We start from the raw sequence: 22,704 nt of genomic DNA on the forward strand, positions 1-22,704 counted from the left end.
TCTGGAATATACTGTAGAGAGGCCTTGCTCCCTGACAGTAACACTGTTGTATGGTAGAACTACTACAACAGTTCACTTGTTACGGCTGTAACATCCAAAAAAACTTGGCCATGTGTTATCTCCGAGTGCTAAACTGGGGACGTACCTCAGTTCAGCATTTCAAACAAAGCAGCATACGTGAAAAAGAAAACTGCAGTTTCTAAGCTATATTCACCGCCACAATCCTTTAAACATTTGTTTTCAGAAGCATGCATTTAATTATATACCAGAAGAAAAAAACCTAATGTCTATGAGGCAGATTGAAGCGCTGAATTTTGGGGGTGAGAAAGCGCATGCGCAAAGTAAGACCATGTGCGAGAAGATTAGAATCCTATCCAAAACGCTTACCACAGCCTCTCCTGAAGCTGGTAAACCAACATTATGCCCATCAAAAATGAGAGCACTTGAAAAATTGTATTTTGATTTATTTACTCTTATGTCTTTTGAGTAGCTGCTCTGATTTCAGGAGGACTGCACCATGTAAAGGTTCTCCTTGGCTTGATTAAAGTGACCAAAACCTACCCCTTTCCCGCTAGCCACACACAAAAGCAATACTGGGCATAGGATTAGAACTCAGCAGTGCTATGTCTCCAACACCCTGAATATAAGTTAGTTATCTTGGCATCTAGACTTTCTGTAACTGTGGGGACAGAGAGTTCTCTGGCATAACACCATTCATTAAAATCCCGCAATACAACTCTATTGATTTTTTTTTTCATCCCAATTTATCAGGAATAGGAAAGGATTTGTTCTAAATAAATTTTACAGGAGAAAAAAAAACCCAAACAAAACAACTCCCTACCACATGTTTTCATCAAGAAGAAGCATCTTTACCCTTTGAACCACTCTATGGAATGAACTCTGCCACAACTCTATTCACTCTATATATAGCACTTAAATTTTAGATATGCCTCTAATCTAGATGCTGCATAAGAGGTGTTGCTTCATCCACTTTGCTGCCAACCAGACTGGAACAGAAATTCCGGGATGGGAGCATACTTGTTTCTGAATGCGCTCCATCTCTTCTTTCTCCTTCTGTTCTCTCTCTTCTGCCTGTCGGCAAAAAAGCCGTTCTTCCTTTTCCCGCTCCTCCTCTGCATCCTTTTGTTTTTTTTCCGCTTCCAGTCTGCGGGCTTCTTCCTCTTCTCGGCGAGCTCTTTCTTCAGCTATCCTCTGTGACAGCTCCTCCTTCTTTTGCCTACAATCATGAAACAAGCATGAAAAATAAGTAAAAAAAGGAGGGAAAAAACCCCAAACCACCAGATTCCTGACCCAAGACACCAGCACTGCAGAACAGCTGGATAAAGGTTGCTCTGCTCTCTCATTCGTCAGAGCATCAAAACACCTGAACTGAGTCAAGCCAAGTTGTCTGTTCTGCTTCCCGCAGGGGCCAAAGGCGAAGCACTATGGAACATAAAAACTTTGCCAGGCAATACCAATACTTCTCCAGCATATGCCTGGCTTCCACTGATCTATGACTCGGGTACTTTCTGAATCAGAAACAGTATCGTTGACTTTAATGCATCTTGCAAAACACTTTCTGTAATTTCATTTGATCATATTCTGAAACAGTATACATTTTTGGCACCCACCTTATCTTGCAGCAATGACTCCTGAATTTAAAAAAGTATCTAATTCTGCTGATTTTTGAACGTTACTTCCTAACCTCCCTTAATGCCCCCTCATCCTTGTATTACGGGAGTGAATAACTTTTCACCTTTAATGTTACCCAAATTATTTAGGACTTTGTAGCTTATCACATCCCCACTCAGAAGTAGAGGGCAGATGGTCTTCCCAGCTGAAGAATCCTCACCTGTTTAATAGATTTTCATATGAGAGCTGTTCTATATTTATGATCTTCCTTGATGTCTGTCTGCACTTATTTTCCTAGTTTTAGTGAATTTACCATCTCAAAAAATATGAAACTCAACATTCAGAAGTGGATTCACCTTGGATAGTTCAGAATGACATTTTCATTTTGTTCTCCTTTTCCAGTAACTCGTAACAGTTCATTTATTTTGTTAACTGTGACTCACCTGACACTTTCATATACTCAACTCCAAACAAGATCTCTTCCCTCAGAAATAATTAGCCCAGAGACCACCACCACGTAAGTTAGGATTATTTCCTTATATGCATTCCTTTATGCTTAGTATTGCAATTCAGCTTCCATTTTGTATCTCAGCAATGTAAGATACGTCTGAAACTCTTCACAACTGCTTTATCTCACTGAAGACCAGCATTATCTCATTAGCCGCAACTCCTTTCAAGTTCATTTATGAAGGCACTGAACAGAGACTGAAAACTCCTTTCACTGTGAAAGCTGATTATTCTAAGACCGAAAGATTGAAAACAAAAGGTAAAGTATTTATTCACTGTATTACTCTTATGCCACAGCACCTTATTTTCTTTAAAACCCTTTTTGACAGGGACCATGTTGTGAGCCTTTTGGAAAGGCAGGCTACTTTAACTGGCGCTGCCTTGTTCCTATGTTCAGCAACGTTGTAAAGAACTCCAACAGTTTCCAGAGGCATGGCATCCCTCTAAGAAGGCGCTCAACTTGTGTTATAGCCACAGTCATTAAGTATCCAGATGGGCTACTCATTTTCTAGTAGAAAATGAGAACACAACATCAATTACCCTCCAAAACCGTTGAGGGTCTTGATTTTAAATGAGAAAACAAAGAGCTTTATGTCACAGCTGTTGGACACCTAAACACCACCCATGGTAGAGATCTTACAATTCAAAGTAAGAGACACTGTCCCAGTCACAAAGTTGAAAACAGCTGTGCAGAGTTCCCTAGCTGGAATAAACAAGTATAACTTTTTTAATCTCTGAGGAAACAACATATCACTACAGCAAGGATCTGCTCTCTCCTCCTGTCCTATTTTAAAGCACTATTTGGAATAAGTTTTAACCTTACAGATCTTCTTAGGTATATATTGCACCTACAAAAAAACCCCAACAGGAAAATTCATTTTCGGGGATGAACTCATGCCTCCCACACTTCAGTACTGTGCTTCATATATCACAATATAACAACAGAATATACACAAGAAGCTGCTAGGAGGCTGCTAAAAATGTATCTTCTCCACTGGAGAGGTCTAGAATCACCTTTCAAGGTCTTCTCTCTCCCTCCTTTCTTGCTCCTCCCGTTCCCGCTGCTCACGGGCAAGGCGCCTCTTCTCAGTCAGCAGCCTTGTTGCTTCTTCAGGGTCAGTTGTACCTGCAGAGGTCTTTGTGACGGCTGGGAGTGGAGAAAGAGCTGGCGGAGCAGGAGGTAGGGATGGGCTGGCTGCTGAAACAGATGGGAAGGAAAACCAGTTTGTACGGACACAGTAGCCAAGAAGACACCCTTGAAAGGAACAGAAAATGGTTTCAAATACTCTGTAAAATATTTTCAAGCTTACATGGTTTTATAAATGATTCAGAAGAGGAAGAAACTTCTAGATGCTAGGGGTTCATATTCCTTAAGGAAAGTTTGTTTTTACAGGATATGTGAAAGCAGCTGCAGCTGAAAGGTTAAACCATCTTTTACGTGAGAAGAATAAGCGCTGACAGGTGCTCAACAGGAGTTACACTGACTCAGAAAGTCCCTACCATCACATTTCTTAAGTTTGCCCAATTCTACTTGGAGAGCAGAAATGAAACGTTGTGGTATTGTATTTTCTTCTGATAGTCTAAACCTGACGAGCAGAGTCAGCCTATCACTTTTGGTGATAAACCAATCACTTTTGGTGACTTGGTGATCTCAAATATCAACTGTCTGAAGTGATCGGCAATAAGGGTAGGACATAAACCATCATGAATTTTGCAGTTACTCCAACCTGAGGCAACTTGTGGGACCAGAACACAGCTTCTTAAGAAGCTTTGCCACTAATGGTCAACTATGCCTTGTGTTCAAATCTGAATAGTGCCTTCATGTCAATTCTTTACCCAGGACCAGCTTTGGCCACCTGGTAGAGGTGGTGTTACAGGTTTTTCTCAAGTAAAACACTAGTTCACATTTCTGTAAGCTTGCCCAGCATTCTCTAGCACAGATACATAACACCTCAACTGCACTTCTCTAGAGGCCAGGGACCATTACCAACAAACAAGCTAACTCAAGGAAGCATTCCCAGGGTAATCACATCTGGTAACGCAGACAAACACGGATAGGGAAGACTTTGAACTGTCAATGGAATCAGATTCTGATCCTGGGAAGATACATGTAAAATAAGTCATCAGGAACAGACAGGAGATGATTTTAAACCTACATTTCTAATCACCCTTTGGGATGTTACAGCATTTTCCTAACCCTACTAACAACTTCCAAGAGGGGTTTCCTCCCCGATTACCCCCTCCTACACCTCGCCATGCATACAAACACAAATTCAGCTGCTTTCTCTGTGCTGAATGCTCACATCTGCTGACCTCTCTGCTCTCCTCTTCTATCAAGTAAAAACTATGCAGGCCTTTCTATAACTGCTTCAGGGCTTTCACCTTGAATTCAAATGACACATGTATACCAGTAATTTAAAGAGTGCCAGGGCCTGTTCCCTAGCCCTGAGGTGAGCTGGCACAGTTTAGCCTCAGCCAGAGCACTGTTCTCTCACATTACCAAAACAGGTATTCAGTCCATCCCCCAGGGAACAGTCCAGGCCTGGGCTAACCTCCAAGATGTAGCTGGGAACTCAGAAAATTCTGGGATGGTCAAATATAAAAAGGCAATTTGATCACTCTAAAGCTTGAGAGCCCTTTAGAGCTATGCTGTTAGTAGCCCTGGGGACAGAAGGTAAGAAAATGTGGGGCTGCAATTACCACCCGGATGAGAAACATACCAGAGAGCCTTTGTAATAGTCAAATAGTATAAATGACTGAGTTCCTGTACCTCAGCCCTTTTTAATTTACTAACATGGACCAAGGCAGGGCTGTCACTCCTGAAGGGAGCACAGCTTTGTGCTGCTTGGGGCTCACTGCTTGCCTCAGGTGCTGAAGCTGGCAGCTTAACAAGCGGCCTGTTTAACGCACACCTGCCCTGCTGTCAGAAAAGATGACAACAGCTTGCACAGGCACACCCAAAATAAATACCTTTAAAACTTCATTAGTATTAGTAAAGTCATGTGAGATTTGCCTGCAAAAGCTTGAATAGCTCCATCAGTGATCATTACCTGCTGACCTCCTGGCTCCTGTGACTACTACTACTTCCTGCGTGACCAACCTGATCTCCTTCTATGACCAGGTGACCCGCCTAGTGGACGAGGGAAAGGCTGTGGATGTGGTCTACCTGGACTTCAGTAAGGCCTTTGACACCGTCTCCCACAGCATTCTCCTAGAGAAGCTGGCGGCTCACGGCTTAGACAGGTGTACTCTGCGCTGGGTCAAAAACTGGCTGGACGGCCGGGCCCAGAGAGTTGTGGTAAATGGAGTTCAATCCAGTTGGCGGCCGGTCACGAGCGGTGTTCCCCAGGGCTCAGTATTGGGGCCAGTTCTGTTTAATATCTTTATCAATGATCTGGATGAGGGGATCGAGTGCACCCTCAGTAAGTTTGCAGACGACACCAAGTTGGGCGGCAGTGTTGATCTGCTCGAGGGTAGGAAGGCTCTGCAGAGGGACCTGGACAGGCTGGATCGATGGGCCCAGGCCAACTGTATGAGCTTCAACAAGGCCAAGTGCCGGGTCCTGCACTTTGGCCACAACAACCCCATGCAGCGCTACAGGCTTGGGGAAGAGTGGCTGGAAAGCTGCCTGGCGGAAAAGGACCTGGGGGTGTTGGTCGACAGCCGGCTGAACATGAGCCGGCAGTGTGCCCAGGCGGCTAAGAAGGCCAACGGCATCCTGGCCTGTATCAGAAATAGTGTGGCCAGCAGGAGCAGGGAAGTGATAGTGCCCCTGTACTCAGCACTGGTGCGGCCGCACCTCGAATACTGTGTTCAGTTTTGGGCCCCTCACTACAAGAAGGATGTTGAGATGTTGGAACGTGTCCAGAGAAGGGCAACGAGGCTGGTGAGGGGTCTGGAGAACAAGCCTTATGAGGAGCGGCTGAGGGAGCTGGGGTTGTTTAGCCTGGAGAAAAGGAGGCTGAGGGGAGACCTCATCGCTCTCTACAACTACCTGAAAGGAGGTTGTAGCGAAGTGGGTGTCGGTCTCTTCTCCCAAGTAACTGGCGAAAGGACGAGAGGAAATGGCCTCAAGTTGCGCCAGGGGAGGTTTAGATTGGATGTGAGGAAAAATTTCTTTACTGAAAGAGTGGTTAAACATTGGACCAGGCTGCCCAGGGAAGTGGTTGAGTCACCATCCCTGGAAGTATTTAAAAGACAGGTAGATGAGGCGCTTGGGGACATGGTTTAGTAGGCATGGTGGTGTTGGGTTGATGGTTGGACTCAATCTTGGAGGTCTCTTCCAACCTTAATGATTCTACACAGCTAGCAGGTAGCTGAGCCAGACAGGTTAAAGGCCAGTACAGTTAATTGGCAGAAATCAGCTACGTTTATCTGCAACACAGACCTAGGAGACATCAGCAATGTCCCTCTAGCTTCAAATGCTGCACTTGCCCCTCTCTAGATTCTTGCATTCAACCAGTGATTAAGTTTTGGCAGTTTGGGCCTCCATCTGCAGTACAGTCCTCTAACCTCACACGTAAAATGCTTAGCCTAAAGTCTCAGTCTTTGGTCCCAACCATCATTTCCTCTGGCTTTGGCAAAGATCCCATTTGAAGTGCTGCTCACCACTGACTTAGTATCCTTCTCTTTTGCCCCTCTCCACTACTTGTTTCTTTGCTGTGAATACTAACTACTTCACTTTCGAATATCTTTATCACACATAACCTGTTTCCATACTAACTGACCTTGTCACAAACTCAAATATTGACTGACTCTGCAAAGAAGTTGAGTCTCTCTTCCTCCTGAGCTAAGCTGTCAAACAAGCATGACAACGTTTCTCTGGTCTGCACCTTGTACTGGGGAACTACAGCTTGTAAACATGTGCAAAGTTATCTCAGTGGTATCCCTGAAATCCTTTTAAAAGGAAGCTTTCTCCTTAAAAGGAAGCAGGTAAAACATTATCAGAAGAGCAGTGAAAGCCCATGCTAACCTGGCAATTATCTCGTATCTTCTTTACATGCCTGCATTTATTATTGTAAATCTCTAGCTTTTTACGGGGTTGCATCTTGTGTGGTAGGACCTGGGTATCAGACTGGAACTACTGTAACAGAACTTATTAGTAGAAGAAATCAAGTCATATCAGGTCTTCTCGCAGAAGAACAACCTCCAACTACACATCCTGCAGTTAAATGCAGGATTAATAATACTTAAAAGTGTTTTTTGAAAGACAATCACAGGGGAATCTATGAATTTTTAAATTCAGAGCCCTAAGTAACCCATCCTGGGAATGCCAGTGGTCACAACGGCCACTCCATCCCATCTGCGAGACAGACAGCTTATGCCATATTTACAATGGACTAAAATGTCTGCTAGAACAAACCTACATTTTTCATTTTCAGATTCACCTTTTGCCTTTCCTATAATTTATGATCATTATTTTATTTTGTGTGTACATCCTTTTCTGCCTTGCTGCTTTTCAGGGTTGGTGTGGGGTTTTTTTTTTTGTGTTTTTTTTTTTTTTTTTAAATAACTCATTTTCCCTGAAAAATTCTGCCTATTCCTCTTTACTCTTCTCCTTGGTTCTCCTCTGGATTCTACTTTATCCTGCTAATCTCTCCCATGATGTGGTACTCTTGCAATATTATAAGTAAGCTGTTAGTGTTATCAGCACAACTATACTGAGCGTCTAGCAGAGCGGGACATTCTCACTGCTCACACTACCTTATGTGATGGCTTCCTGTACCATTAAGTCCTCAGATCAATTTTATTCTACTTCAACAGTTTGAAAAGAAGCTGTGTCACGATGACGAAATCACGGTCCAAAAGGGCAGAGAAGAGGGCTGTGAAGCCACACTGTGCGAGGCAGGTCTGCATGTTGTTTTGACTGTTACAAACGGGAGGGCTTCAACCTGTTCACACTTTCCTCAATGAACATACATCTGCAGGAACGATCTGAAGAATTTAGATTAACGCTTGATAGAAAACTACCGAAAGCTACGTTGTTTCAGAGAAAGGGAGGGAAGAATGTAAGACTCCCAGATATTCCTTAACCTAAAAGAGGGTCTCTTCTTACCTTGAGTGAGCTCTGCCTGGACAGCGAGCTCTTCCTGACTTGCAGAGTCTCCAGCACCTGCTGAAGTTCCTTTACTCTCTTCTGGCCTCTCCTCATTGGCCTTTTCAGCTTCCTTTTCTGGTCTTTTCTTCTTACTCTCTGGTTTAACCTCTTTTTTGACAGGCCGGATGTTGCCAGGAGAAGGAGGACGTGCCTGAGCAGAGGAAACTTTGGCGGAACCAGGTGGGGAAGTTACCTGCTTGGGTGTGCCAGGCAAAAAAGGCAAAGACTTTGACGCATGCCTGTGTAACCACAAAGAGCAACAATCACTATCAGACATGCTCTGCTGGACACCACCTATATAACACCTCTACAACTAAAATAGCTAAAAATAAAACAACTTCTCTATTTCTCTGCTATCAAGAGCAACCGATTAGTTTTCATGCAAAATGCTTCTCTTTGCAACTCTCCAGATGTGTGAGTGCTGAACCCAGCCAAGAGGGAAGAAACCAGGTAACTTCCTCCTTCTTCCCCTTCCTCAAAGCAGTAGTAATATTTTTATAAAAGCAGGACGGTCTTTCCTTTGTTGCAGAGAGAACACATCTACATCACCAAATAACTTTGCACTGTTTCACATTTAATTAATAGAACAGAGCTGCCTATAGCTCAACCTCCAGCTAAGCATGTACTTGGCTTACCAAACTGGAGAGGGAGCTGGTGATCTAGCTTTGGAGTTGGAAGAAAAATGACCTTTAAAGCTGGCTGAGAAGCTGGATGACAAATGGTCTCTCTCCTTTTCTTTTTTGTCAGTCTACAGTTCAGCAAACAAAAAGACAAAGTCAAGCCAGAGTTCACGTGGCTAAAGAAAGCAAAGCAAGCTCAGTTAAGGATGAGGGGTTTGGGGGCTGAGAAAAAGCAGTGCTGAGTCAGTAGTTTCTACAGCCTGTTTAACAAGTTAATTAATATAGCTCCTGTAATCTGCCGCCATCTTTGTCAGTAAATATGCATTTGACAAGAATCCTTCTTAATCATGCTCTCTACTGTCTTAAGACATAATGGGCTAATTTGCAGAGGCTTATTTTTACACAGGCAAAAAATTACCTTTTAAGGGTTGATCTTTGCCGATTGCCACACAGTACCTTCCACTACTCCCCATAAACCCTGGATTTCATTTGAAGAAAGAGCAAAACACTCCCCCCACCCCCGACACACACTTAGTCACAGTCCCTATATAGCACAAGCTTTTCGCTTTCATGCTTATATGTGAACACCACAGATGCCCTCAAAGCCCTCAAATGTGGTACAACAGTTATCCTATTCTTTTTTTCTTAGATGATTCCACAGCACATACTTTTTTGGCCATTGATTCTTATACATGGTAGCAATTTCCTCTTTTTCCTTCTTTATTTCTCATCTCAGGATTTTATTTTTTTAAATATTTCTGTTATAGCTCTGGTTTGTATTAACAGAACTATTGGTTTAAAGGAATATATCAGAATTTAGGCATCTATGTACTTCCTCCATTTAACTATAGATGAAAAACTTTGGGTTTTTGGAATAATGAGCTCAGACTCATTATGTCTGAAAATGGGAATACTGGAGAGTACACTGAGCTGCTACTCAGCCAACATAATGCAGAAGGACTGGCTACTCACCACCTTGGCTGGGGCTTAAGCATAACCCCTGCAGCATGTGTACCATGCTGCTTTAGAATCTCACTAGCTGAGAGCTCTGCAATGCTCGTCTCCTGAACTGAAAACCAGGTTTACAAGTTGTTTTCAGCTTTTCTTTTCAAGTTGATGAGCACATAAACTCTTGGTTTACCTTCATAAATCCCAGAGGGTTTTTTTGGGTCATTATGGTTAAAATTACATAACTTAATATTAGCAATAGATGGTCTCGATCCTGAAGTCATTACTCAAGAGTAATTAGCCAGCTCTTTGGCAGTATAATTTACCAGATACCTACTGATTAATATGATAATCACCTGAGTTATCAAAACATACACAGCCAGAATAAATGCATTACAATGAAGATGAATTTTGGCTTGCTAGCAATAACTCTCTATACTGGATCTACTTAAGTCCTGAAAACAGGGCATCAGAAAATTTTTCTTAATATCAGTAAAAAACTGAATTCCCACAAAAGTTTACAGAAGAATAAGAGATTCTCCACATCACACAGGCTACCGTATGAGCTCTTAACTCAGTCATTTTGTATTAACAACATTTTTACATTGTCTCCTCCACCAAAATGTATCAACCTTTCTTCTTTTTAATTAAAAAAACCCCAAACAACCAAAACAAACAAAAAACACTCAACAAAAAACCCCAAACCCCAAAACACTCACAATGAGAAAGACCCAAGAGGTGCTAAACTGATAGCCCTTGGAGATTGCAATGCACTATGCACATACTATGAGATTTCTCTACAGACACATCCCAATGCTGTGCCTTAACTTAAACTTCAACATCTGCCTGAAGGATTAAGTACTGGCTATGATTCATGCAGCTTTCATTAACACTGCTTCCAACAAGGATGTCAATAGCAGCACTGCCTCTTGATATTTTGCCCATCAGAAAATGCAAGCACCCCTTACACAATCATTTGCAGAAATGACTTCACTCTTCTCACAATCTAAACAAACTCAGGATGTAGCATACAAGGAAAAATATAACAGCTCAGGTGCAGCAAATGATATCTGAACTGGAGCTGACTGCATCCCATTGGCTTGGAGCACAGTCAACATGAATTCGGTCTGCCTGTATCATACTGTTCTGATTTTCCCTGAAAGCTCAGATCAGTTATAGTGGCTGCTAACAAATCATTCCGAACAAGCAGGTGATCTGTGGGAAGCCTCACTTGCAAACCATGTTCCTAAACCAACCTCTTCCTTCTCAACAAGGAGAAGTTTACTAGCCTGGTCTCCTAAGTTAGTAAAGCTGAAGTGACAGTGCTCTGTGTGCTTATGTATATGGACAAGTGTGAGTGCATGCCTTCCCCCCTCTTTATCGCAGAGGCTCAGGTGAATTTGCAAGAGGCCTCAGAAGATATGAAGTTCTTTGTGACAACAGGCTGCTGGGAAAGAAAGATTCCCCACTGAGGGAAAAGCTGCAGCACCAGCCTGGGCCTTTAAAAGGCAGCAAAGAATCCACTTGAGAAAAGGGCACACACTCCGACTGCCTCTGTGCCTCATGAAAAGGCAGCCACTCTGCAAACATGGGTGTTTTTCCACACACATTCTTTGGTGCATAATCAGGCTACGTCACCACATAATGTAGTATATTTCAGTTAAAATCCAGCCAACTATGAAACAAATTGGAGGGGGTGGGGACAGCGCAGAGGGGAGGATCAGACTTAGTCAAGTATCCTTGCAGCTATTCCTGTTCTAACAAGCAATGCAATCAGGTGGTTGTGGCATGAGACACTAGCTTACATACAACCGGCATGCTTACCCCTGCAAGATGTGTTGTTCTCCTACGTCCAACAGCATCAGTAGAGGCATAGAGTTTTGCTCGGTCTCCTGGATTCCTACAGTTCATGGTCTTGTAGGACAGAGGACTGATGGGGCTGCAAGATGCTGAACGGGGACAAATGGGGATAACTACGGTGTTGGTTGGTTTTGTTATTTATTAATTTTAATTATAGAGCAGCATTGGAGAATTGACAGAAGAAAGCCAGCAGGAACAGAGACAACCGAGAAAGACAGAAAAGAAAGAATGTATTAATACATAGAGGAACGACTAATTCTCAAGTCAGAACCATCATTTGATACACCAGCTTGGCTACACATAGTAATGATACAATTTCAATAGGCACTCATATACTTTTCCAATTGTAAACTAACAATTTCTTTTAAAATTAAGAAGTATGCCACATAACTGGGTAGTAGAAAGTAACACTGTTTTTTTGTTAAGTTTTTATACAACTGGTGGTTCTGAAAAAGCAGTGGACTCAATGACTGGTCTGACTGACTAGCTTAGTATATGCGTTGACATGAGTTTCAATTACATTCAGAATAGAAAACAATCAAACTAAAATCAGAACACCTATTAATTGATCTTGAAGTGGAGGAAAATAAAAGGAGACATACACACAAAGATCAAAATATTAACACCACAAAACAGTTTCCTCTAGGAAATGCATGAAATTGCTGTCTACAATTTTTAGCAAGTGATATGTTTTAAAAATCCCTCTTTTAGGAATATTTGAAGCCCAGCCATGTAAGAACTTTTAATATTTCTGACAGTGCTACAATAAGAGCTGACAAATACATTCTCAACAGCAAACTACTTTACACATTACAAAAAGCAAGCTAAAAACAACAAATCAACTTGGAAATTAATATTTGAATGAGTAACCAGGATGGCAGTTTTCCTTGGTTTGCACAAGGACAAAGACTATTACCAAAAGATCTCCTGCCAGTAGCAGTTATCAGGTACATGGTGTTCTGATTACATATTCAAAGAGAACTGTAACACTGCAAAACATATCATGGGGAACTTTTTGCAAAGTATTCTTGGACCAAAGTATTCTTGGACCTTCTCCTGATTTAACTGAAGGAGAAGACTGGGAAAGACTATGTAATTACTGCAGAGTCTTATTTGTCTGCTCCTGTTTGTCTTTCCTGGTCATTTAATATAGTCTTAGCATAATTATTATTCAGCATGTTGCCTGAAGGAAAAGCAGAGCTTCTATATGATATCTTCCTTATCCCCCCCTTTTTTAAAAAAAAAAAAAAAAAGAAAAGAGAATTACATCTTCAGTTTCCTTGGTAAAAAAACCCAAGATTTCTTGCCTGTAGACCCCCTCTCTGAGCACACTTGAAAGAACGCAGTTCTACACACCGTTAATTCTTCCAGTCTTACAACAGTACAGCTGCCGTTACAGGAAGAGCTCATAGACTTAACAGTACTAACACTGCAAATTCTCCTGCACTGAGAGATTAACATTAGGAATAAAGAAAATCTCATGTAAGTGTCACAGCAAGGGCACTCATGCTTGCCTTACCATTTACAGAGATTTATGTTTAATGAGGTATTAAGATGACTAATTAAAAAATAAAATAAAAATTGAGAAACAAGAAAACGGGGTTTTGTTTGTGGGTTTTTTTTTGTTGAGTGTACTCCAGGTAGGAGGTAGTGGCACAACATATCTTTTAAACAGCTTATAATCTATGTCGTTCCCACCCTCTGTGAATCAATTCTCTTGCTGCATGCTGATTATCTGAAGTTACCACCAAGGATGACATCAGAAGTATTAAAAGACAAGCAGTTCATTTTCATTTGCAATGTTGCCAAACAACGCTTTAGGAAGCACTTCCAGTGAATCATGTACCATCAGGATGACATCTATTCAGAGTAGCTTTTGGAGAGTTATTTAAAAACACGTTTTGGAGGGTTATTTTAAAAAGATCCAGACGTGCTCTTATGCTGGATGTCCCTAATAGCTCACTTAAAATTTAAGGACATGAATCCATATTTAATTTGATTTTGATTTTTTTGCATTGTAATTTACCTTCACAGCCAAAGGGCAGGGTAATTTTCTAGGGAATAATGTCAGGCTGGGATGAGCTGAGTGCTCAGAGCACAGCTGTGAGCCATTATCACCACCTGATCATTAATCTCCAGGAAGTGTCCTGTATGAAGGGACTGCACTTATTGCTCCTAGAGAATAATACCTGGAAAACAATGAGCAGATGGATTATTCTTCTGGGTGGTACAGTTCCAGTTAGCATAGGGAAGGCATTTCAGGGGAATTACCTCAGACTGATGACTGACAAATCAGTCATTCCTGCTATTTGCAATCTTTCTCAACATTCCACTCAGTTTAGAGTTTATTGCGCAGCATAAACAATAGCAGTCGCAAAAAAAAAAAATCTTCATGCTTGCTCCAGTAAAGTAACCACTTACAAAATTAAGTCACTGCTTTCTCAACTACTCCCTAATGAAGAGATGAATTTCCAATATCCTGCTTTGTAGATGACATTAAGTATTCATTTTACACACTGCTGTTTGAGAAGAGTGAAAAGGAATTTTGTACTTGTTAATTCCACTGTTTGCAGAATATCATCCACATTTTTGCTCCTACAGCACTACCCTTGCGGAAATGTAATGCAGCCTAATTAGTTATAAGAGTTCTTAAGTGAAAGCTTCTTTAAAAGTAATCTTAGCAGATCTCTACTCCTTCTTACCTTCTACGTCCTTTAATTAGAATAAAAATCCTGTCCATATCAGACAGGAAAGACCTGCCTACAGTTAAACATTCAGCATGTGCAGCAACATACTATTGTAATGGTAAAGTCCCCAGTGCATGATTGTAAAACATCCTATGATAAAAGAAGAGGCAGCTGTCACCTGCCTGAAACACACGATAAGCAAGTATGGCCTGGTTCTCTTTGGAATACAGTTTTGCCTGGGCTTTAAGTTACCACCTAGCAATATTTTCACGTTTCTGCATGTTAATTTTCCCCTCAGCTGTACATCAGAGCATTATTCTGGGGTTGGCAGAGAACTTTACAATTATTGTAACCTTACTAAACCTGCACATTGAACTTCATGTGCTATTAAATCCACTGCAACCAGGGCCTATCTTTCTGCAAATCTAACATGTTCCATGTAGGAAGTACCCTGGTACAGAATGAAACTATTTTTGCAGCAGCCCATGGCCTTAGCAGTGGGTGTGCTGAATCAGCTCTTTACAGCATTTTGGGCATTTTCTTAAACAGTCACAGACAGCATGACGTTGTTGCCCTGTGTGTGTTGTATTCATTTATTACATTGATGACAAGGCAAAAGAAATTAAGAAAGAGGCGGTGGGAGAAAGAGGCATAGCAAACAAGTGTGCAAACAAGTGTGCAAACAAGTGTGCAAACAAGTGTGCAAACAAGTGTGCAAACAAGCTTTCACGCTGCCACGTGATGTAATCATGGACATTCAAGCTCGTTCTTGGATGCTACCGTACACTCATAATTACATCAATAACTTTACAACATCCCACAGGGAATCTGGAAAAATAAGTGGCTGAAACATGAAGCCTCTGTTCTTACACATTTACCTGCATCTCCAGACAACGCAGCTGTGCTTTTACTTCGGGCCAGGAATGAGTGAGTGGGCATCAGAAGCCTGCTAACGATGCTGCTCTCCCACGGACTGAGCTGTAGACGGCGAGCTGAATATGCACCATACAAGCAAGAGGTTAGATCAAATGCTTCACAAATAACCGCATGTTGCAGAAGTATTAGTATTATCTCCTCACTACTATATACCGTGAAAATCTTGACAGTGTCCTTCAGAGATCAAAAGCATACAATCATTCAATGGTTTGCATTTTATTCTTACTCCATTTTAGTCAAGGAATTCCTATAGGAACACATACATCTGAACATTCATTTTGTGTTACTGTCTATGGCATTATGGCAAATTGTTATCAAATTAATACTGGTATTTTGCACATATGCCACATTCCCTATTAGGAATGATAGGATAACTTCTGTACTAGGAGAGCAGTTGCCACCCCTGAATATAGACTTCGACAAGAGCTGCTTGTGTCCCAAGCTCTTTCTACGTATAAGGTACATAGTCTTCTAGTTACAAAAAAGACCAATTACTAAAACACCTTCTAGAGTCTGCCAGCCTAGCAAGAAAAAAAACACAAACAAAGGTTGCTTACTACTATACAGAGAATTGTGTCAAAGAAAGAGGTTTTGTCAAGTGTTGCAAAAAGTTACAATGTGCCTCAACTGCAGATGCCAAGCTCAGCAGCTACAGTTGTCTCAGTAATACATGAAGCCACAGAATAGAGTAAGTACATTGATGATTAATTCTCTGCAAAAAATCCTGCTAATGATAATTTCAGTTTAGAACAGTAACAAAAGCCAACTTTTTGCACTGTTAGTCTGTTTTGAAAACACACTACACATTGACCTGGCTGCAATTACTCCCTTGCCTTGCTTTTCCCAATATTGCCTAATGCAAACTTAGCTTGTCAATATATTCCTTTTGCCTTGTAAAATTTCTTTACTTTTTTAAAAATAGTATTTAACCATTGATCATGGTGAAGTAGCAACCAGAAGAGCCCTATAAGTTTTTATATTGAACTAGATGTTTCTTTGATACTCTAATGCAACAAATGCTATTACAATGAGCATCACAAAACAAAACATTCAACTAGTTCCCACAGTAGTTCCTTATAATAAGCTTAGAACATAGCAATAATCTTGATGTTGCAAGTGAAATCAGGATTTCTTACATCTCAGCATTCACTGGCCTTAGTTTGGTGTTTACGGCAACAAAACTGCAGCTTGAATTTATGAGGCTCAGTCTCTAAAACGTTCATTGAAGTGACTGGCTGTAATAAACTTGAGATTAATTTGCATTTTTAAAGGTAGAGATCCATCACTTTTAATAGCCATAAACTCTGAATCTGTCTTTAATCTACTCCATGCTGAGTCCCATGAAAAGAAGGGCCAATCTCAATCTCATCCTATGAAAATATAATTGCCTAATCCACCCTCAGTGCTGTTCTTCACTTCTCAAATTGCTTCCCTAAATTCTGCTAACTCAATAAGGGGCATTACTATAGAAATACAGGACTCAAACACAGCAGGCTCTCTGGATAAGTGTCCTTACACAATGTACTACCGCCAGAACTCTCTGTGATTAATGGTTCCATTTCGCATTGATACAGATTATACAGAGACACAAAATACCCTACAGAGACCTCCGTTACAGCACACACATTATCATTAAGCTCATAATTTAGCAATGAAGAGAAATCACAGAACCACCATTAAACTGGGTGCAATAATGGTAAAATCTTTGCTTCCTTTCTTCTCCAGGCACCATGCTCAGTATGATCGTTGTTTAAAGCTACTGTTGCAAGACAGCAGATTCTTTTTTTGTGAAAAGAGGCCTCTTCTGAGGCTCACAGGCATGAGTATGGATGAGTCTGGAGAAACTCTTCTAGTGTAATTTAACACAAAGATCACATAACTTCAGGAAGCAATCCCTGAAATTTTAGGCCAATAAATCAGTACTACGTATACTATCAATTTCTTTGGAGTTCATCTGTACAGCTGCAAACAGCTGGTAAGTAAATGTCACAGTGTAATACGGCCCTGTGGCCCAGCCGCATACCTTACACGTTAGGCCCCAGAGATGAAGTAGTCTCAAGAAGACACAGCTAAGAGACTGATGACTTAGAACACTAAATTGCCATGTCTCACCTATCCCATGTCATTTGCCCTAAAGGTGAGTACAGTTTAATTCTCTTTTCTCTTTGCCCCTAACGCAGGGGAGCTTATATCCACATTGACTACTACTGGAAGCAATCGTGTGCCCACAGCATCCAACTAACAGCAAATGAGGCACTGTTTGGGAGCAAGCTAGCTGATATGTACCAACAGTGAGCTAAGAGAGACCAACAAAAACTCTCTTCTCCATATAAGCAACAAGCATGATTCAGAGATGTCAAAATAGTTTTAGCCAGGAGCTTGGAGTAAAGTCTCCCTAAACCTCCAAAATGGGTTTAGGTCAGAGTTCACTGAAATACACCTTGGCTTTGTGGATCAAGGTCATCACATACTGAATATTCCGAACGCACAGTTCCCTGCAAGCATCATATTTGACACTTTAAACTTTTAAGTGGGCCAAATAAACTTTTGCCCACTGAGTTCCAAGTACAAGAGTATTAACACCTAAATATGTTGAACAACTTAACTTTGGTGTCCAATTCACACTGAAACAAATTGAATACAAAACAAAGAGCATCACAAAATAGTAAGATTGACTTTAAACAATGAGGTCAGGGGTTTATTTTCTTGCTCTTTTTGTTTTTTAATGCCTTAGGGTGATGTTTTCATGATTTAGTCCTTCAAACCATCTGACAGACAAGGGGAAACGATATTTTTTTGTTCTCATGCTGCGTTAAGGCTATCACTCTTAGGGCTGTTTGCTCCTTGTTTCCACACAGGAAGCATATTCCTGATAGGGTTGCTGGTGCAAGCACCCCTACCATCAGCTACAAGCAGGTTAGTTTAAACAGATTAAAGAAGATCTTTATAACCTAACTTGTAACTGAAAAACACAGAGTTCCAGGGAGCTGGCAACAGTGAATTGATTACAGTCATCTGTATTTGTCTTCAGGATATACAAACCGAACACTGGAAAATTGTCTTAGCAGCAGCAGAATAAATTGGAAATAAGCAAACAGCAGCATCTGATTAGTTCCAGGAACATATGGGAGGCAAGGATTTAACAGGTCTCCTGATGAGCACCACGAAGGAGACTCTCACTGATAACAGTGGTGTTTGCTCATATAGAGCCACAAACATGCTTTGGAGTAGATGGGGGAAAACTACCCTATGCTTAGATTCTCTTTCAATAGGAAACGATACTGGAGCCCCTGAATTTCTTCTATAAAGGTAGCAGACAAAGGTGACGCAGTGATTGAGGTCATCACCTGTTTGAAAGAAAAAGCACTGCACAGAGGAGGAGGAACACACCTATGGTGCTAGTTTTGCTTTTCAAATCTAAGAAAGTGTGTAACTCATACCTCATCTGAAGTATTATCCACTTGCTAAGCTTTCCTTAAAGAGTACATTTACCAAAATTTATTGGTCAACAGCAGCTTTCTCCGCTTCAATATGTGTGTCCATGTTTTGTTACAGTTTCAACTACTCAGACCTGTACCACTAACATAAAAGCACAATGAGAAGCCTGTTCTAGCTGCCCAATTGTAAAAGAGCTATATAGCAATACTATACTTGAAAAGGAAATAACTGGTCTTTTAGGCAATTAGTTAATGAAAACTTCTGTCTTTTCCTGGGCCAAAAAAGAAAATCCTGTCCTTCAAATGGTAAAAAGGTGCTGCTTAACAGAAGACATGTTCTTGATGACTGCTATAAACCACTTAGGGTAAGCTTATCATCCTCATCTCCAGCTTGCCGTTTTGCAGGTAGGAGTACGCATTACAGACAAGGCGTGACTGGATGCCCTCTACAAGATGAAGCGGGGAGCAACAGTTAAAGCCTTCCTTTTAGCATTTGCCTTAAGATGCTAAGAGAGACGAGTGGCACTTCTCCAGATACATGCTCAACTAGATTGAGGTATATGACTTTGCACAAGAAAGAAGGCATTTATAGTGTTTGGATTTGCTTTCTGTCTTGGAGTCTGCGAAAGATGTAAGAGACTTCTGTAGAGTTCTGTGCTGTTTTAATGAAAATGCCAAGCAAAGAATGCCTCAACATTTAAAGTTTTTGACATATGGCCATCATTTCCATATGCCTTCCCTCTCCCCACCGCTAAGACTGCCTACTATTCAGTCTAACTTCTCCTGAATTTGAAATGGGTGGCAGAAACTATCACACAACGAGTTACAGTCCATAAGAGACTATCCTTCATATTTAATGCCTGCTGCTGTTTCCCCCCCACCTCCCCAAAATCCTTCCTCAAAGGAGCATCCCCTGGCAAAGAACAGCAACCATCTGGAAAAATATATTTGCACTTGAAAAGCTAATAAAACTAAAACTGACTGGATTTTAGCACGTAGAGCAAAAAATTGAGTTTTGGAATAAATTATTTCTTAATATAATGCTGGATTTTTCACAAGTTACCAGACTCTACAACTAGGTTAGCCCACTAGGATTAACATGGCTCATCAAATCAACCAGATACACACATACAAGCATGCACATAAAACATGGCACTTAGTTAAGACACACAGAAAATGACATCTACCAATCAGTTTTGCAACACAACCAAAGTTCCATTCTAAAAATTGTTTTTGAAAACATGCATTTATCTGGATTGAAATGGGACAGAACTTCTCATTCTCAGTAAAGGACAAAAAATCCCTCTCAAGTACTTTTCTGTAAAGCTCTTTGCACAAGTTATACAAGAGACATTCTTTTATAAAACTCCTTTAAGCTTAATGCTGCAATCTCATAAATCCTCAGAACAGAGGCAGCAATTCAGCTACATTAATTTTTAAAAGCTTGATTGGTTATCGTTTGTGCAGAGTTGTAAACATCAAAAACACACACTGAAATCAAGCAATCTTTGAAAAGTAACTGTACACAAAAAGTCAATAAACAGACCATATGAAAAACACCCATACCTCTTCAATAAAAATAATCAGAAGTGGTAATAAAATAACTACCTGAAAGCTTCATGCAACATGTTCTTAGATATTCAAGAACTACTACCAAAGAAGAACGGAAAACAAAATAATGACAAAATGGCCTAATGCAAATAAAAGGTCACACATGATTGCATGCACTATGGAGTGATGTATTCTTTCAACAGTTGTACCTCATTTACTAAAAACCTGACAGAAGCACTGCTTTTATCATTTGCTAAAGTAAGATTGTTTAGGTAAGTTCTCGTTTTAAAAAACAAGAAATATGTTTCTTCTCACAGGAAAAAAAATGTTCAACCATTTACTTTTGACATTTATAGTCTTTTCACTCCCACTTAGATGAAGTACAGAAAATGACTTCAGAAGCTTGTTTTATGTGCAAAGTAATACATCAATATAGAACATTCTTTCTTGCTCTTTTTTTTTTTTTTCTTTGAAACTGTACCTCAGTCTGGAGAATTTAGTAATGTTGCAGATGAGGAGGAGAGCCGCTTGTTAATGACTGGATCAACATGTTTCGAAAGGTTCATTGTTGAAACAGACCGCCTGTCTGGATCTAAAACAAATGGAGATAATGCTAATTGACAGCCCACATGCAGTACTGCAAGTTTCTAGCTCACTAGTGGGAGGAGGAAAACATGACTAGGTCACTCCTGCTCTACCACAAGAACTTTCAAAATAGAATGGACTTCTCAGCAGACGTTGTACAGGTGACTCAAAGACTGGGCACAAAACCATTAAATTTAAGTTTCAAATGTCTAAAATACTCTGTTCATTGATTATCATTGAATGAGGTTGCAATCCAAGGACTTAATGGAGGATCTGAAGTGGATACTAGTAGACAAGATGGTATTTCCTCATTCCTTTCAATATTCTCAGAAAAACCTTGCTCGTGACTTGCAACAGAGAGCTTCAGGGAAGGACCAACATGCTTGGAAATGAGAGGTTATTCATTAAAAAACCCCCTTAGCAGCTGAATAAAAGGTGACATTTGACAGGGCACTGTTACTAGGCAGAAGGTCAGAATCATGACAATACAATTCTGAACGATTAAGGGAAGACTAGTGCACAAGGGAAGCAAGGGTAAGCACAAAAAGAATTAAAAGATTTAAAAATCCCACAGTTATGTATAAGTGCTAAACTTCCCACCACAGAGTCATTTTCTACCTGCTGTGAATGAAGTTGTAGTTCGTCAATCCAAAACAGCACACGGCTTAGCACACAAAGAAAATGAGTCTCTGTGGAAGGCTAGAGACTACTTGTAATACACATGCTTGGTACATAATACTAAAGGGTTTCATTTTGCTTTTAGGTTCTGTACATTTTAGATCAGTATTACATCATTTGCCTGTACAACTGCTGCAGAGTCAGCATCTGCACCGTTATTTCAAGAATACAGATTGCACAGACTTTGTGCACGTGTGTGTGTCACATGAAGGTTATTAGCAACGGCAGAAGAGGAGGAATGAGCTGAACAGGCCAGCTATATGCTTTCTGTTCTCTCTCAAAAAAAAAAGCTATATGCATCTGACATTTGGAAGATGCTGGGAGAGTCAATTCTGCTTTTGCTTACATTTTAGCTTGCACTCAGCACTACTCAGCAAAGCATTCAACCATGCTGAAATGCAACGAGGCTTGAGCATATGCCTAAATGCTCTGCTGATTCATATTCTGTGTGTGCAAAAATATGCCCACATACTGTTTTTGAAGCAGACACAAACTCAGGACACTGACAACGTTAAGGAGGATATTGCTGAAATATCTACATTGTTTATTTAGGACATCAACGTTGTATTTACCTGTTCTGACCTAGTGGATTAAAGTACATTCACTGTGTACAAAAAATATCCATAGAAATACAGTGCATGAAAAATACCATTACTCTCCCCAGACCTATGAACTATATAGGATTCACTATAACTGTTTGGGGCAAAGAAAGATTCTCCCCTACCCCATGTGACTATTTGCTCACTTTGTCTAATGTTAGAATGACTCAGTAAGGGTATAAAAAAATCAGCAAACTGGCTACTGGAAGGGGAACCAAACTCAGAAATGGGTTTTAAAAGGAGAAATTTAAATGTTATAGCCAAGAACAAGACCTCTACAGGCTGGCAAGATTATCCCACATTGATCTACAGGGTATATTGAAGAGTGCTGCGTGCGAGTCATTACTGGAGACAGGATACTCAGGCTTCATGTGTCACAGATCTTTGTCAGAACAATATTTGTGGGAATGGGATGGGGATTTTGATCTCTTATATCTGATCTATAGCTAAGAAAATGTATACTATATCAGTACAGCAAAAGAGTTTCTACAGTTGGCATAAAGGATGTACTGCATAAAACAGCTTTCTGAAGATGACAAATGACAATATGAAAAATCACCTCTTGTG

At 40.6% G+C, this 22,704-nt stretch overlaps 1 protein-coding gene across 1 annotated transcript in view; it reads right to left on the reverse strand.

Moving 5' to 3' along the window:
* Window positions 1-22,704, reverse strand: part of MAP7 (microtubule-associated protein 7) — a 117,928-nt gene that overhangs the window by 13,406 nt on the left and 81,818 nt on the right. Inside the window, 7 exon segments of the mRNA XM_009319140.1 lie at window positions 1,039-1,237; window positions 3,154-3,337; window positions 8,195-8,475; window positions 8,872-8,984; window positions 11,629-11,753; window positions 15,230-15,343; window positions 20,757-20,867. Of these exon segments, the coding sequence (XP_009317415.1) occupies window positions 1,039-1,237; window positions 3,154-3,337; window positions 8,195-8,475; window positions 8,872-8,984; window positions 11,629-11,753; window positions 15,230-15,343; window positions 20,757-20,867 (1,127 nt within the window).

This window comes from Pygoscelis adeliae, unplaced genomic scaffold (genome assembly GCF_000699105.1).
Source record: "Pygoscelis adeliae isolate BGI_AS28 unplaced genomic scaffold, ASM69910v1 Scaffold172, whole genome shotgun sequence".
Lineage (NCBI taxonomy): Eukaryota > Metazoa > Chordata > Aves > Sphenisciformes > Spheniscidae > Pygoscelis > Pygoscelis adeliae.